This window comes from Artibeus jamaicensis, unplaced genomic scaffold (assembly GCF_021234435.1).
Source record: "Artibeus jamaicensis isolate MK-2021 breed Jamaican fruit bat unplaced genomic scaffold, CSHL_Jam_final contig_1998, whole genome shotgun sequence".
NCBI classification, from domain to species: domain Eukaryota; kingdom Metazoa; phylum Chordata; class Mammalia; order Chiroptera; family Phyllostomidae; genus Artibeus; species Artibeus jamaicensis.
The window spans coordinates 7889684-7905180 of NW_026521407.1; the positions used below are offsets into that span (position 1 = coordinate 7889684).

The window sequence follows — 15497 nt, forward strand, 5'->3', positions numbered from 1 at the left end:
TTGGAAAGAAATGTCAATTTGGCCAAAAGTGTGAAACCTACAATAAAAGCATTGGGACTGTGGATTTCATCTAGTCTGCACATTCCCACCCTTTTCTTTCCTACTGTGGAAATCCATCTGAGACTCGGGGTGCTGAGTGGAGAGGTGGCAGGGGACTGATTAGGACCCTGGGTGCTGACAAGGAGAATAAGGAGCTGGGGGAGGGGAAGTTGGACTCCCAAATTCCCCATTTTCTTTTGGTTTTCCATTACCATTTTCTCTTACCCTAAAACTGCCCAAGACAAGAAACCAACCACAATTACTGTTTTGCACAGGGCCCTGAACAATGGCAGCTTCCAAACCCTTGGCACTGCTTGCTAGCTGCGTGAGTGCTGGGTGCTTACCCACAGAGTCTGTGGGTAGTAAGGACAAAACTCAGCTCCTGAGGCAGGGCAGGGGAGAGGCCTCCCCTGCTTTAAAATTTCACTCTGTTTGTTTCTTTTGTTCAATAGACTGGAAAGACTATGACGACAGAGAGCCCAGACACAAGGGACAGAATGAAGTTTTGGAAGGTCTGCTGCAGCAGGTCCGAGCCCTTCATCAGCATTATAGTTGCCGGGGTAAGGATAAAAATCTGCACTGGGCCATCGACTGAGGTCTCGGTGGCGCCGGTAATTTTAGCAGTTTCCTAACTGGGTCATACCTTCTCATTCATCAGACAGAGAGAGATATTAATATTTGTACATCTGGAATCACTTTACAGCACTATCTTGCTTTAACCCTTCAGAAGAGTCTTTCTCTCCTTTCTCCCTTTCTCTCTCACTCTCTTTACAGAACAGTTTGAAAAGAAGCACAAAAGAAACAGCAGCTGCCATTAGTCCCTTTCCCTTTGAACTGTCCCTTCACAAAACTCTTCAATGTGCTGGGTCTTTGCGATATTTACCCTAAAAAGTTTCAACTCCAAGGAAAATTTTGTGGGCATCCCTGGGGAAGCTCAACCATTTGTAACAGCAACAATAATAGTAAACCTTTGTGTATACTTATAATAAAGTTTACGTGCAATTTCACATCCAATACCTCTCTCCACCATCATTTTGGCAGTTATTGAAGCTCAGTGGCTGGACAAAGGTCGCAATACTAGGAAGAGACAGAATCAAGATACCAAGCTAGGTTTTCTGTTTCCAAGTCCAGTCTTCTTGCCATAACTCATTTTTATCTCCCATCCTTACATCAGGACTAGGCCCTGGACTTTAATCTCACCCTGAATTTTAATCTTCCCCTGTATTACTGCTTAAATGGAGCATACCTTCTACAGACCTAGCCAACTACACCCAGAAAATCTGAGCTTTTGAAAGCTTCTCTTCTACTTGGGCTGTTCAAATGGGACAGGTCAGGTTTCTGATTTGTGTAATGATTCGTGGAACAGGCACTTAGTTTTATTTGGAGAATTAAAGCCTCCATAAAGTTTTCATTTTCCATGCTCCTTCACCCATCAGATCGCCAACCACACTGCACTCTCTAGATACAGGGCACTGCTGGACCAGCAAGGTTAACAAACCTATGGTTGAAACTTAAAGAGATGCTAGCTGTGTTTTGACTAGGTATAAATATATCTATCATACTCAGCATTAGCAAAAAGTTGTTCCTGATTACTATAAAACTATGACAACAAAACCCTCCAGAAATTTTGGCTATAGCTAGAAATGTGGACAAGTGTTTACAAAAAAAATAATAATATTCTTCTAGTGAATGGTTCATTAGGAGAGGTAAATATGCATGGAAGAAGCTTGAGAAGGAAACCCAAGGGGGATTTCTTCCCCAAATCTCTAGGAAAACTTTATCCAGACCAGGACCTTCAACATTCCACACTATGCACAGTGCACTCAATTCCCAGTTTTCCAGGGTCCATTTAACCAGACCAGGCATTATTTAGAAGAACAGTATGTCTCCACTTCTAGCTATAGTCAAAATTTTCAAAGGACTTTATTGTCATAGTTATATAGCAATTGGAAACAACTTTTTGCTAATGCTAAATATGATAATTTTAACATCTACTTAAAACTCCGCTAGCATCTCTTAGTTTCAACCACAGATTTTTTACACCATTGCCTTTCTCCTTTCCTGCCTCTTCATCATCCCCCTGCCCATTGGTTCCTGTATGGCAGGCAAGAGTAATAAAGCAACTGGATAGATAATTCTTTGCAATTCAAAACCCACATTTTACTTAGTCTTTATCAGAGGGGGAAAGCTAAAACTACTCAAGAGTGAGGGAATAGTTTTTGTATTATCTAAGGACTTAAATGCCCTTCCCTTTTCTATTAAATTACTATCCAATGATCAAGAGATGATTGTCTAGAGAGCACAATTATTTCTATGGTTTCCATCAACTTTTATCTGTGCATGCATCTACGTAAATATACACACAATATCAGGAAAGATTAAGATATACGGCAGCACTTCTCAAAAAGGAGGATTATTTTTTATATTGAAATATGCTCTGGCCCTGGATGGTATGACTCAGTGGATTGAGTGCTGGCCTGAGAACCAAAGGATCACCAGTTCAACTCCCAGTCAGGGCACATGCTTAGATTGCGGGCCAATTTGCCAGTTGGGGGTGTGTGAGAGGCAACCACACATTGGTATCTTTTTTCCTCTCTTTCTCCCTCCCTTCCCCTCTCTCTAGAAATAAATAAAATCTTTTTTTTTTAAAAAAGACATATGCTCTGGACAGTTAAACAGCACACAAAGTGTGTTCCAAAGAACAGTGGTCTTACAGGATGCACAGCTGAAAAAAGTCTCTGATCAAGTAAGTTTAGAAAATGTTGCATTATACATTCCTCCTTTGGAAATACAAAATAAACATTAAAGTATTAAAGATTTTAATAAAGAGACACTTTGAATTTGGTTAAACAAGCAGTTTCCAGACTTATTTGGCCATTGTAAAACCTTTTTCAGACAATTAGTGTTCCAAGGCACAAACTGTGGGAGATGCTAACCAATAATATAGGCCAGGATAAAAGAAGTGAACTCACACCAAAAAACAAATGATTCTAAGATAATTTAACATAAGTCTCTCTACTTCTAAAATGATAAATAAATTATAATTAGGTATTGCATACAGAATACTGGACAACTGTTATTTAAAATACTCAATTACATTGAGATACTATATGGCTTATTGAAGGAATAAACCTTTACAAATTTTATAATTATAAAAATAATTATTTTAAATCCCAGTTCTACCACTTTACTAGCTGTGTATCCTGGAGAAAAGTGTTTACCCTCTCTGAGCCACAGCGTCCCTATTAAAAAAAAACAACATGGTAATATCTATCAGGGTTCGTTATGAGGATTAAATTAGATAATGGATTAAACCCAACTGACATAGTATAGGCACTTTGCAAATTCTCATTTGATTTTCTTCCATATTCTTCCAGATAAAGAGGTGCTCTCCATCATCAGCACTTTACTGAAATATCCTAGAATCAAAGTGTAATCACTGACTCCATTATAATGAGGCTGGAGTACTCAAATAAATACACAGCTCATTCAAAATGCAGAAGCAATAATGTAACATCCCTTTTCCTATCAACCCCTACATGGGAGGTACCAAAACCACATTAATTTCTGTGTTTTGGCTAAAGAACTGGCCACAGTTAATCTGCATGTTCAGTACTGGGATGGAAAGTCAATAGAGATGTTGAGCAGCCTTTTTTATCCATAAGGTTTATGCCCTGACATACATAATGAATCATAAAGAAACTAATTGTGTTCACCACAGCAATACCCTACAGGAGTGAATTTAAATCATCCAATTTTTCAAGTGGCAAACATTAATTACAACACTGCCTACTATGTGTCAGGAGTGACATACCAGTATGAATGAAATGAACTCCGGCTGCTCCAAGCACTTAAAAGCTAAAGACGTACTATATTTAGAGTCCAGAAAACTAATAAATGATCAAGAGCCCATAACCAAACACAGACAGAACAGAAGCCACAGTTCTTAAGAGAAATGTGAGTTTAGATCTTATATCAGTCAAATGGGCTATATCATGCTGCAATAATCAAACGACCCCCAAAATATGTATTTCTCACACATGCTGTATGTCTACCATTGGTCGTCTGAGCTGCCTTCTGTGTTGCCATCATCCTCTTTCTAGAAACATTTGCCAGTATCCACGGAAAAGGGAAAAGAAACTCTTCAAGGTCTAATATATGGGGAAGACTTTATGTGCATTACTTACACTCAAAGTCATTGGCCAGAAATGGTCACATGGCCCCACCCAACCACAAAGGCTACAAGAAATGCAAGTCTACCCTGTACCCAAAATGAAGGACACCTGGAATATTTAACATTTGCATGGACCCCGTTCCCAAATGGTAGCAACATTTCTCATTTTTCTCTCTTTTCTTTATGTCCAGTTTGTTTGGTTTGGTCTTCATTTTTACTTACATTATATGTGATTATTCTAAAGCTAGACTACCTGGGTTCAAATCCAGGCTGGATATTTACTAGCTGTGTGACCTTAAGCAAGCTTTCTACCCTCTCTATACCTCACTTTGCTTATTTATAAAATGTACCTGTCAGCCACTGTTTAAGGATTAAATGGCTTAAAATAAGTAAAGCCCTTTAAAAAGCTTTGTTATTTTTTTTAAATTGGCTCAACAGCCGTTTACCATTTATAACCTGCTTTTTTTCTTTAAGATTTTATTTATTTTTAGAGAGGGGAATGGAAGGAGAAAGAGAGGGAGAGAAACATCAATGTGTGTGTGGTTGCCTCTCATGTGGCCCATACTGGGGACCTGGCCTGCAACCCAGGCATGTGCCCTAGACTGGGAATCAAACCGGTGACCCTTTGGCTCACAGACCCGTACACACCAGCTAGGGCAAGCTTTGTTATTTTAAAAAAGTAATTTCTCCCATTCTCTATTTTCTATATCCCAAAGGCTCAGTTCTTTTGATATTTTCTCTATATCTCTATATACCATGTTTTCATTGCAAATTCTGGATGTTTTTCCATTATAGGCATTATCTCACTAAGGAAGATGATGATTTCTCCCTTTTTTATTCCTCTACCCTCTTACATGTACATATAATTCCTGTTCTCTTACCCTCCTAAGAAGGTAAAATAAAATTTTAGCAAAATCAATTATTTGTTGCTTATGTTATGACCATAATGATCATGGAAAGTCTATGATTATTTTTCTTTCCTGGACAACTTTTTGTATTCCCTGTAGTTAAAAATCATCTTTTGTTGTTTTCTTATTTTTCTATGTGGTTATAACTACTTAATGTGCAAGCTATTCTCCAGCTGTACCAATTTTCTCTCAACACAATCAGATGACATCAGAACTGTTTCAACTGCATCTTCTTAAAGAGCCCGTTCGTGGAGCCCTCCGACCTCCGCTCTAGACTGGCTGCTGGCTGCCCGTGTGTGGTGCACAGCTGTCACCCTAAGATCTCCTTTCGCCACCACGTTGAGGACCCTTCTTGCCACTCTCCAATATTAGATTTCTTCTTCTTTATCGTGCCTTCTTTTTTCTTGGGTTAGTCACTCATTTGGTGGAGTGTTTCCTCCAGTAGCTTCTTAAAATGATACCTGGGAGCTACCTTTGGAATACTTTGAATGTCTAAAAGGTTATTCCACTTAACATTTATTTAAGGGTTTGGATAAGTATTGAATTCTCCATTGAAATAATTTTCTTTCAGACTTCAAAAGCAACATTGCTTCATTACCTTCTAGCTTTCAGTACTGGGAAGTCTGATTCCAGAAATTTTACACAAAACCTATTACTTTCTACCCTCAAAGGTTTAAGTTTTCTTTTTAACCTCAGTTTCCTAAAATTTCACGGGTATGTGCCTTTGTATGGCTCTAGTGTTGCCTGTTGTGCTACACTTTGGCAAGCCCTTTCAATATGGAAGGCACCTACAATTATGAGGTATTTTCTTTAAAGTGTTTTTAATTATTTCTTTCCCTCCTTTTTCTCCATTCTCTCTTGAAGAACTCTTATTCAGCTGTTGAAACTCACAGACTAGCCCTTTTATTCCCTCCCCTACCCAACCTCCTGCTTTCCATCCCCATGTGCTTTTGCTGTGCTTTTGCTGTGCTTTCTTGGAGACTTCCCCAACTTTATTTCCTGGGATTTCTACTGTGTCTTTCAGACTTTGATAACATATTTTACTCTCTGAATGTTTCTCTTACAGATTCCTATGATTTTTACAATGATGCTGTATCTTTTCTTATCTCTCAGGCTATTATATTTTCTTTTTTTCATCGTAATCTCTCCTCTAAATTGCTCTTTTGTCTCTTTGTTTTTGGCCTCTGTCTTTCCTATTACATGTTGTTTTGCAACTACCTGGTGATCCTTCAACATCTGCTCAGATTTAAGAGAAGGGAGCACAATAGTTACTGGGAAGCTCTGAGCCTATGGAGGGGGCTCTTCATGGGATTCACTGTAAGGAGATCTGGCATGGCCTTATGTTTAGTAAAGCAATGAAGCCACTGTTAGGATCTTTAGGTGCCTTCTCTGAGGCCAGTCAGAGGTTCCAAAGAGTGTCTTTCAGTGTCCTGCCTGGAGGATGTAAGTCTGAGTTCCAATGTCCCCAGAGCTCAGTGGGGAAATATTCTATAGGGAAACTTTCATTTGATCCACCTGTTTTGAGTATATATACACACTTTTTACTGTACCCTGTGTCTCTCACTCTGAAGACCTCTTCTTACTCTATTCAGAGAACAGAATATACCTCTAGCTTTCTTCTAGAGTGGGGAAGGAGTATTTGTCCACGTATGCAAGGTAGCAGCGGATATCTAGAAGTCTAATTTCTTTTTAAACAGACATAAACATATCCCCCTGACTTCAGCTGCACATTCACTCCCCTCTTCCAGCAGTACATGGTACCCATAGGGTGAGTCAGGTTACTTCTCAGCTTCCTCAAGTCTGCCAAATCCATCTGTCCATCTGCTTCCCAGATACCAAAATTCACTTGCTTTTGTCTCCTGTCCCAACTCTTTCTTTATAGATTTATGTCTCTGTCTTTATAGATTTTTAAAATCTTTTTGCTCTGCTTTTAGTAAGGTTTTGAGAGAGAGTGCTATGTAATAAATATGTTCAGTATGCTGCCTTTAACCGTAAGTCCCAGCAGCATCATTTTTGAGCAGGATATGACCAGCCAAATTCATGTTCAAGTCAGAAAAAAGAGGCTTTTGCTTTGTTCTGCCAGGAATAACTGTTAGCACAAGCTTGAAGTTGGTATGACTACTTGTGTCAGTCAGCTCATTCCCGACTGCTCCTATAGGATCACGGGCAGAATCACACTGGGCCTTAGCCATGGACCAGTGCCCAGGACTGCACGCCTAACAGCACCAATATGGACCATGTTCTCATCCTCAGTGACAAATCTGTCAGGAGACTCAACAACCTCAGAACTAGAATCAGTAATCATCTCTTTCAGCTCCATAGAGTACTGTTTGCAAAGACTGTTACAGGAAGTCTACTTCTTTGATTGGGGAGAGCTCCAGGTTGTGAATAGAACTGAACACATGCAAAGGATAACTGGCTCACCACTGTAGCCACAAAACCTTGCACATAGTAGTGGCCCAATGAATATTTATTCAGTGAATGAATGTCTCAGTTTTTCCAGGTACTGACTTTTTAAAATCTTGGATGGTCCACTTAACATTCCTGTCTCAATTTTTTTCTCCTGAATAACAAGGATAGTAACCATGCCTATGCCTACAACTATTTTTGTGAGACAACACATACACTGGAAAAAACTTTCCCAGAATGCTAGCAGTGGTTGTAGTAAAGAGGCAGGATGATATGGGTGGGACTGTGTTCATCTTTTTTATTCTCCAGATTTTCTGTAATGTACCTCTATTAATTTTATAATAAAAATTTTTAATAGAATATCCCACTATATAATAAACCACTGATATAGAAAGGATAAACAGACTTCCGGCCAAGATGGAGATGTGGGTGGAAATACTATACCTCCTCGCACAACCAAACTTAAGGACAACAAAGGTTTAGAAACAAAAGTACAACCAGAACAGACAGAAAATTGAATTGTACCGAAGTCCAACAACAACGAACCATTCATCCAGACCAGTAAGAGGGACAGAGTCAACGGCCAGTGGAGAGGATCCTGGCAGGAACAGGCGGTGGTTGCAGAAGTGGGTGTGGGGAGGAAACAAGCAGACCCAACCCAGTGAGGTGCACAAGGCAGCTGGCCGACCACGGACACACATTCATGCACAGATAAACCAGGCAGAAAAAAGGGCAGTAAGACAGACTGCGCAACCCAGGGCCCCAGCAACGGGAAATAAAGCCTAAAAGCACCAATTAGAAAAACTTTCGGGGGTTGAGGTTCCAGGAGAGGCTCCCGGCCTCACAAGAGAGTTCGTTGGAGAGACCCACAGGGTCCTAAAATGTACACAAACCCACCCACCTGGGAACCAGCACCAGAAGGGCCCAATTTGCTTGTGGAAAGCAGAAGACCAAAATCCGATAGAGAGTAGAACAAGTGCCATTGCTCCCTCTCTGACCCCACCTCCACAGTCACAACCCAGCGACATGGGTTGACCTGCCCTGGTGAACACCTAAGGCTCTGCCCCTCATACATAACAGGTGCGAACAGACCAAAACACTATGGCTCAAGAAGAACTCAAAGCCCCAGAGCCAATAACTCTAAGTGAACAAGAAATAGTCAACCTATCAGATGCACAGTTCAAAACACTGGTGATCAAGATGCTCACAGAACTGGTTGATTTTGGTCACAAATTAGATGAAAAAATGAAGGCCATACTAAGTAAAACTAAGGAAAATGCACAGGGAACCAATAGTGATAGAACAAAAACAGGGACTCGAATCAAGGGAGTGGACCAGAAGGAAGAAAAAAATGACCAAACAGAAAAGAATGAAGAAACAAGAATTCAAAAAAATGACAAGAGGCTTAGGAACCTCCAGGACATCTTTAAACGTTCCAACATCAGAATTATAGGGGTACCAGAAGGGGAAAAGGAAGAGCGACAAATGGAAAACTTATTGGAACAAATAATAAAGGAGAATTTCCCCAATCTGGCAAAGAAAATAGACTTCCAGGAAATCCAGGAAGCTCAGAGAGTCCCAAAGAAGGTGGACCCAAGAAGGAACACACCAAGGCACAGCATAATTACATCAGGCAAGATTAAAATGAAGGAGAGAATTCTAGAAGCACCAAGAGATAAGGGACAGTCACCTACAAAGGAGTTCCCATCAGACTGTCAGTGGATTTCTCAAAAGAGACCTTACAGGCAAGAAGGGGCTGGAAAGAGGTATTCCAAGTCATGAAATCCAAAGACCTACAACCAAGATTCCTCTATCCAGCTAAGCTTTTATTTAGAATGGAAGGGCAGATAAAGTGCTTCTCAGATAAGGTCAAGTTCAAGGAGTTCGTCATCACCAAGCCCTTATTATATGAAATGTTAAAAGGACTTATCTAAGAAAAAGGAGTTAAAAAATATGAACAGTGAAAGGACAGCAAACTCACAGTTATTAAGAACCACACCTAAAACAAAAGCAAACTACCAGGACAGCTACATCAGGAGCAGAGCCACAAAAATGGAGATCACATGGAGGGTTAGCAATAGGGGAGTGGGAGGACGAGAAGGGGGAAAAGGTACAGAGAATAAGTAGCACAGACAGTGGGGAGAAAATAGACAGGGGGAGGGCAAGAGTAGTGTGGAAAATGTAGAAGCTAATGAACTTATGACACATGGACATGAACTAAAGGGGGGGAATATGGGGGGGGAGGCGGTATGCAGGGTGGAGGGGAATGAAGGGGGAGAAAGGGACAATTTTAATGGCATAATCAATAAAATATATTTTTTAAAAAGGATAAACAAAACACCTAAGTGGTTTCCTCTGGAGTTATGTTACTTATTGCCAGCATTTTTGAGGATCTTTATTGAGTTAACTGCTGGCATCCCAAGATACAGAATTTCTTATAGGAATGAATGAGCTGAATCCCTATAAGAAACTGAGGATAAATGACACTGAGGGGATAGGGGAGTAGAAGGCAGGATGGTGGGAGTGTTTTTTGCCAGTGGAATTTACACTGTATTCTTTCTGTGTTCCAGAAAGCTCAAAATTACAAACCACGGGCCGCAAGCAGTCAGTCTCCAGGAGCCTGAAACACCTATTTCACTCCTCAAACAAGTTTGTCAAGACCCTGAAACGGTGGGTCCTAGAGTGTTCCCAGGAAGTCTCAGCTTCTCAGGGGTCAGCTGCTTCGGGGTTGTGAGGGGAAACTTGGTAGAATTTTTTTTGTTATTAAATAAACATGAATTTTGTACTCTTTCTTTCCCTTCACTTTTTTACCCACCCTCCTCTTCCCAGCCCCTCTAGCAAGCATCCGTTTGACCTCTGTTTCTATAAGTCTGTTGCTGGCTTTTTTTGTTCGTTTTTCTTTATTGGATTCCACATTTAGGTGAAATCATTCAGTATTTGTCCTTCTCTGCCTGACTTATTTCACTTAACATAACACCCTCTAGGTCCACCCATGTTGTAGAAAATGGCAAGATTTCTTTTTTATCCTGGTGATCACTTCACAAGTTACATAAATGTTGAGTAACAAGTGAATGCAAGTATACATAAAGTGTAATGTATACACCTGAAACTCATATCATATTGCATGTTAACTATATTTTTTTAAATAAATAAACATATATCATGTTTTTAAAAGAATATGAAGTTCACTTTTCCCCTGAGAATTTGGACAAGATAGTACTTTCTCTTGAGTTCTAATCAGTGAACTTGTGATACTTAGCAAGAACACCCTCATACATATAGTTTAAATTATCTATTTCATTTCCAAAAATGTTTTTCCATGATTCAGGCTTGGTAGAAGAAGATGGTAGAGGACAATTTTTATTTGCTTTTTCTTTTTAGGGGACTCTACATAGCCGTTATATTTTATTACAAAGACAATATGTTAGTCACCAATGAAGATCAAATACCGATCGTTGAAATAGATGACTCTCACGCCAGTTCCATCACACAAGATTTCCTGTGGTTCACAAAGGTATACCAAGTTCTGGTTTTATTTGCTCCAACTCTGCACCCATGTGACTGCACATAAATCTCTGAACCCTTAGTTGAGGGATCTCCAGTGATCAAAGTATTGGGGTGGGAGTAAATTATCTCAAAGGTCTCTTTCAGTTCTGATATGCCCTATGTCACACGAAATGCCAAAAGGCTGTCTACACTACATTTTCAAAGCAAAGAAGCTTGCATCCTGTCAGATTGCGTCTCCACTATTCTGAGTTATGGGATCATTTGGCAAAGACTAAAATGTGGATCAGACTGTTTCATTAACATTCAGATCTTTTTCCAACTGGACAGAGATCAAAAAGTTGTTTCGTGTGTATCTGAAAATGGACTAGAGAACAAACATCAAGGGTCAGGTTTCCTTCTCCCTGCTGTGCTTTGATGCCACAACCTAAATCATGTACTGGCTTGGATGATGATATGACCGTGTGACTTCTTTTGCAGCTGTCTTGTATGTGGGAAGATATAAGGTGGTTGAGGCAAAGTGTACCTATCTCCATGTCCTCATCCACAGTCCTGCAAACTCGGCAGAAGATGCTTGCAGCAACAGCCCAGCTACAGGTGAGGGGCCAGGTTTCAACCCAGACCTCTTCAGAAATTTGAGGCAAACTCATTCAGTTCAGTTCCAATGCCACGTGGAAAAAAAAGGGTGGGCTCCTTTCCCTTTCAGAGCCCAATGAGGCCTATGAAGGATTCTCGGACAGTTTGAGCTGTACACATGTGCTGGTGCAGGCAATCTGTGCCTTCAGGAGTCTCCCGGAAGAGACGCAGGGATCTCTCCTGAGCAGTCTAGGAATGACCCCCAAACAAGGAGTAAGAAGACTTGAATTCTAGATTTGACAATAATAAATCAACTCATTTCTTCTTTCTAGGCCTAAGTTTTACTGCACGTAAAATAAGAAGAGCTTGACTAGATCATGTAAGACCCCTTGCTGCTCTGGCATCCTGTGGGTTTAAGAGTGTGTAGAGATGAAGAGAGAGACCAAACAGATATTTTGAGGTGTTTTTTGGCTTCATGCTTTGGGTAAAATGTGGGCATTTGCATATGCTCTTGCTTACTTAAGACAAAACAAATAAAACCTCTTAAAAGCTTACTTATAATCATGTCTTTCTGTACTGTTAACCAAATTAGATAAAGTGCCTAATCCTTACCAGAATTTTTGTAGGTTACAGAGTCCTTCCTAGAAACGACACTGAATTCCAATCAAGCTCTTCCGGGTTTTTCTTCTCATTGTTTTCTGCTACTTCCTGAATTTGTGGTTCTTAACACAGAAAAACATTTGCTACACGGAACTGGGGTCTTTAAGAGATCTCTGAGCCTTTAACAGTAATGGGTATTCTAACTACCAAGCTATCAGTTACATCAACCCCAGAAACATGCGTAACAGGAATCTATGTAAGCTGTGTTTGGCCAGGCTATCCCAGTCAAGGCATAAAAATAGGGTCGCAGTAACAACAACAAAAAAATTTGTATGACTCCACCCCCACCTGCAATTACAGGAACTTCATTTCTTGAGCCATGAAATAATTTGATTTCCTGCAATAATAATAATGATTGTGTTGCTACTAGAAGTAATTCTGAAAGATAAATCTTATCCCCTCTGTGCTGTGCTCCATTACATAAGTGGTTTACTGCCTTGTGTCCTCACTGGCCTGAGATATTTTGGTAAGCGGTGCTCTCCATTTCAACTCACGCTTGATTGCAGAATCTTCTCCTTCAACTCAAGAAAAAGTTCTTGGAGCGAGGCCATGATGACTGTGTTGAATGCAAAGCACCGCTTCCTTTCATCACTGATCAGCTTGAATTAGACCAATCCACTGTACCTCAAACTGCCCCTTCATTAGGATAAAGTTCTTTCCCAGGAGGCTCAAATCCCTTATTAGACTCTCTCATTAATCTACGATATAGCCCAGACATGCTTGGATCACAGACTGAACAAACTTAGGATTCCAAACAGGGCTCTTGATTGTATGTTTATTGGAAGCTTCCTAAAACACTTCCATCTGCTATCAGTAAATCAAGAAGAATCAGACTGTCACAGCCAGTGCAGTTAGATGCTGAGGGGCTAGAGCAGGGGTGTCAAACTCATTTTCACCAGGGGCCTGGTTGCCTGTGAAGGGCCGAATGTAATTTTAGGACTGTATAAATGTAACTACTCCTTAACAGTTAAGTGAGAGCTCAGCACTGCTGCCAGGCAGAAACAAGGTGCTGGCCCTAATAAAACAAGGTGGAGGGCCAGATTCAGCCTGCAGGACTTGTGTTTGCCACCTGTGAGCTAGAGGGAAGAAGCCATGATGGTCAGTGTTCCCTACTCGATCACTCCCACTGCAAAAGCCCCTGGATTGCCGTGGCCCCACCACATTTCATAATGCATCGCTGCCTTCTGAGGTCATTTCCCTCCTTGTCTAGCTTAGATTCCTTGGCCCATCATAATATTCTAAGTCTCTGGCCACTGTCTCCTTCCATATTATTTATTTGGAAAAATCCCAAGTCTGGATAAATCCAGCGTGTCTACACCAGAGTAGGTGCATACTGCTATAGAAAAATCACAAAAAAAGGGGGGGATTTACTGGTTTTATGTTAAATTCATTACTACAATTCCCACATGTAATGTTACCTAGTGATCACATTCTATTTCTCTACTAAATTCACTTTCCCAAACTATAAGGCAACTATTTAAAACCTCCATTCTCCCACATCTCTTCCCCTTTTCTGCATCAGCTGATGACTCCACTGTATAATTCATTAAGAAAATAAATGGGAATTAATTATTTTCCACCACCCGATATAAGAGCCTCCTTACATTGGCCCTACTTTCTCTGTCTCCCCTCCTATTCCAACACACTCTCACTCCTCCTACCAAAAGCTTCTCTCTCCGCATGTGCTGTGAATCCCAGCTCTTCCTGTCCATCTTATTTAAACATACTCAAGTGTCTTCTTGCAGTTCCTTCCCTCAACCCCCCTTCAACTGCCAAACTCTCTCTCTCTTCCCCTTCTTAGACCCAAACCTCTTAAAAGGATTGCCTATGTCCCCCTTCTCCACTCATTTCTCACTTCCCACTTAGTTCTCAGCCTTTTCCCTGACTCTCTACCCCCACGCCTACCAAACTGCCCTCTCAGGCCTCCGGTAGAGGCAGACTGATGCTCGTAAAGGTTGAGCTTCAGGGTCCCTGGCTTGCACGAGCACCTGTGAGTGTGGGAGTCATGGAGTGTTTTAGGTGCAGAAGGGAAGTTAGGTTATAATCAGGAAGCATTTCTGGTAAACTGAAGAAATTTCAGCAGGCAAAGGGAACACAAATTCCAAATACTTCCCAGTATTTGGGGAGAATGCCTAAATAAATATTCACTTTAGGCATAATTTTTGTATTTGTAATTTTGTATTATTCATCTTAAAGAGGCCCTAAAATTGTATGGTGCAGGCCCCTACAAAATCTGGATCCATCTGTGCCAATGACTTCAACTTCTCTAAATCCAATGGACACTTCTAAATCTTCTTTGCAACTGACATCTTGAGAGTGTTTGATACACTTGGTCCCACTTCCTTTTTTCAAACTGTCACATCCCTTGGCTTCCATGACTCCATAATTTCCAAATTTTCCCAACTTCCTGGCCTGTCCTTCTCAGCTCCTTTGCTATCTCACATGCTGTTTCCTCTGCTTAGAATCTTCTTCTTCTGCTTCATTGCCTTACTAATTTCTATACATTCTTCAGATCTCTTTAATTTTTGTATTTTCTCAAGAGAGCCTTTCTCTGATCTCCTGATAAGGGAATCACTCTCATAGTGCCTTGCATGCTTCATTCAGAATGGTGATCATAAACCCATTAGTTAATTATTTGTCTCCTTATTTGGTTAGTGACCCACTTGGACTGTGAGGCCCAGAGCTCAAGAAATGTATCTACATCTTGGTCACTACTACATCATCCATGTGTGTATGTGGCAGATCTGTGGCAGATCCTCAACAAGTACTGCTTGGATATACAAATGCATTATGCCTCAAAGATCACACTTGAGGGTGTTCTACACAGACAAAGGGAAAAAGGGTCACAGAAATGTACTTTGCACCACAGTTACCAACTGGATAGTTCTCCAGTCCTGCGTGGTGACCAGCACCTATTAAACAGATTGATTGGCATCAGCCATAAAGTCTGTTGATTTATTTCTGCTGTATCTCATTTTACCCTCCTCCCCTTTCCAGCAACACTACCACTGCCTGATGACCCCAGTGACATCAAAAGCCTTCAAAGTCATCCTCCTGCTTCCAGCCTTAACACCCTCCAGTCCACTCTCCACACTTCTGCCAGAGTGGCCAGTAAAAGAGTCTGACCATGGCATTCCCTTACCCACACTCTTTAAGAGTGGCCCATTTTACCACGACGCACAAAGGCCTTCATCACCACCTTTCTCACCCTCCTCTGTTTCCACAGC

At 40.8% G+C, this 15497-nt stretch overlaps 1 protein-coding gene and 1 long non-coding RNA gene across 2 annotated transcripts in view; one reads left to right on the forward strand and one right to left on the reverse strand.

Annotated features, from left to right (window-relative positions):
- The window catches only part of LOC119062663 (uncharacterized), a 103022-nt gene that overhangs the window by 74654 nt on the left and 12871 nt on the right, over positions 1-15497 (reverse strand). The window lies entirely within an intron of this gene.
- ANKFN1 (ankyrin repeat and fibronectin type III domain containing 1) overlaps positions 1-15497 on the forward strand; it is a 129582-nt gene that overhangs the window by 68182 nt on the left and 45903 nt on the right. The window contains exons 7-10 of the mRNA XM_037163740.2: positions 492-599; positions 10101-10200; positions 10912-11044; positions 11515-11631. Coding sequence (XP_037019635.2) covers positions 492-599; positions 10101-10200; positions 10912-11044; positions 11515-11631 — 458 coding nt within the window. The remainder of the gene's footprint in view (positions 1-491; positions 600-10100; positions 10201-10911; positions 11045-11514; positions 11632-15497) is intronic.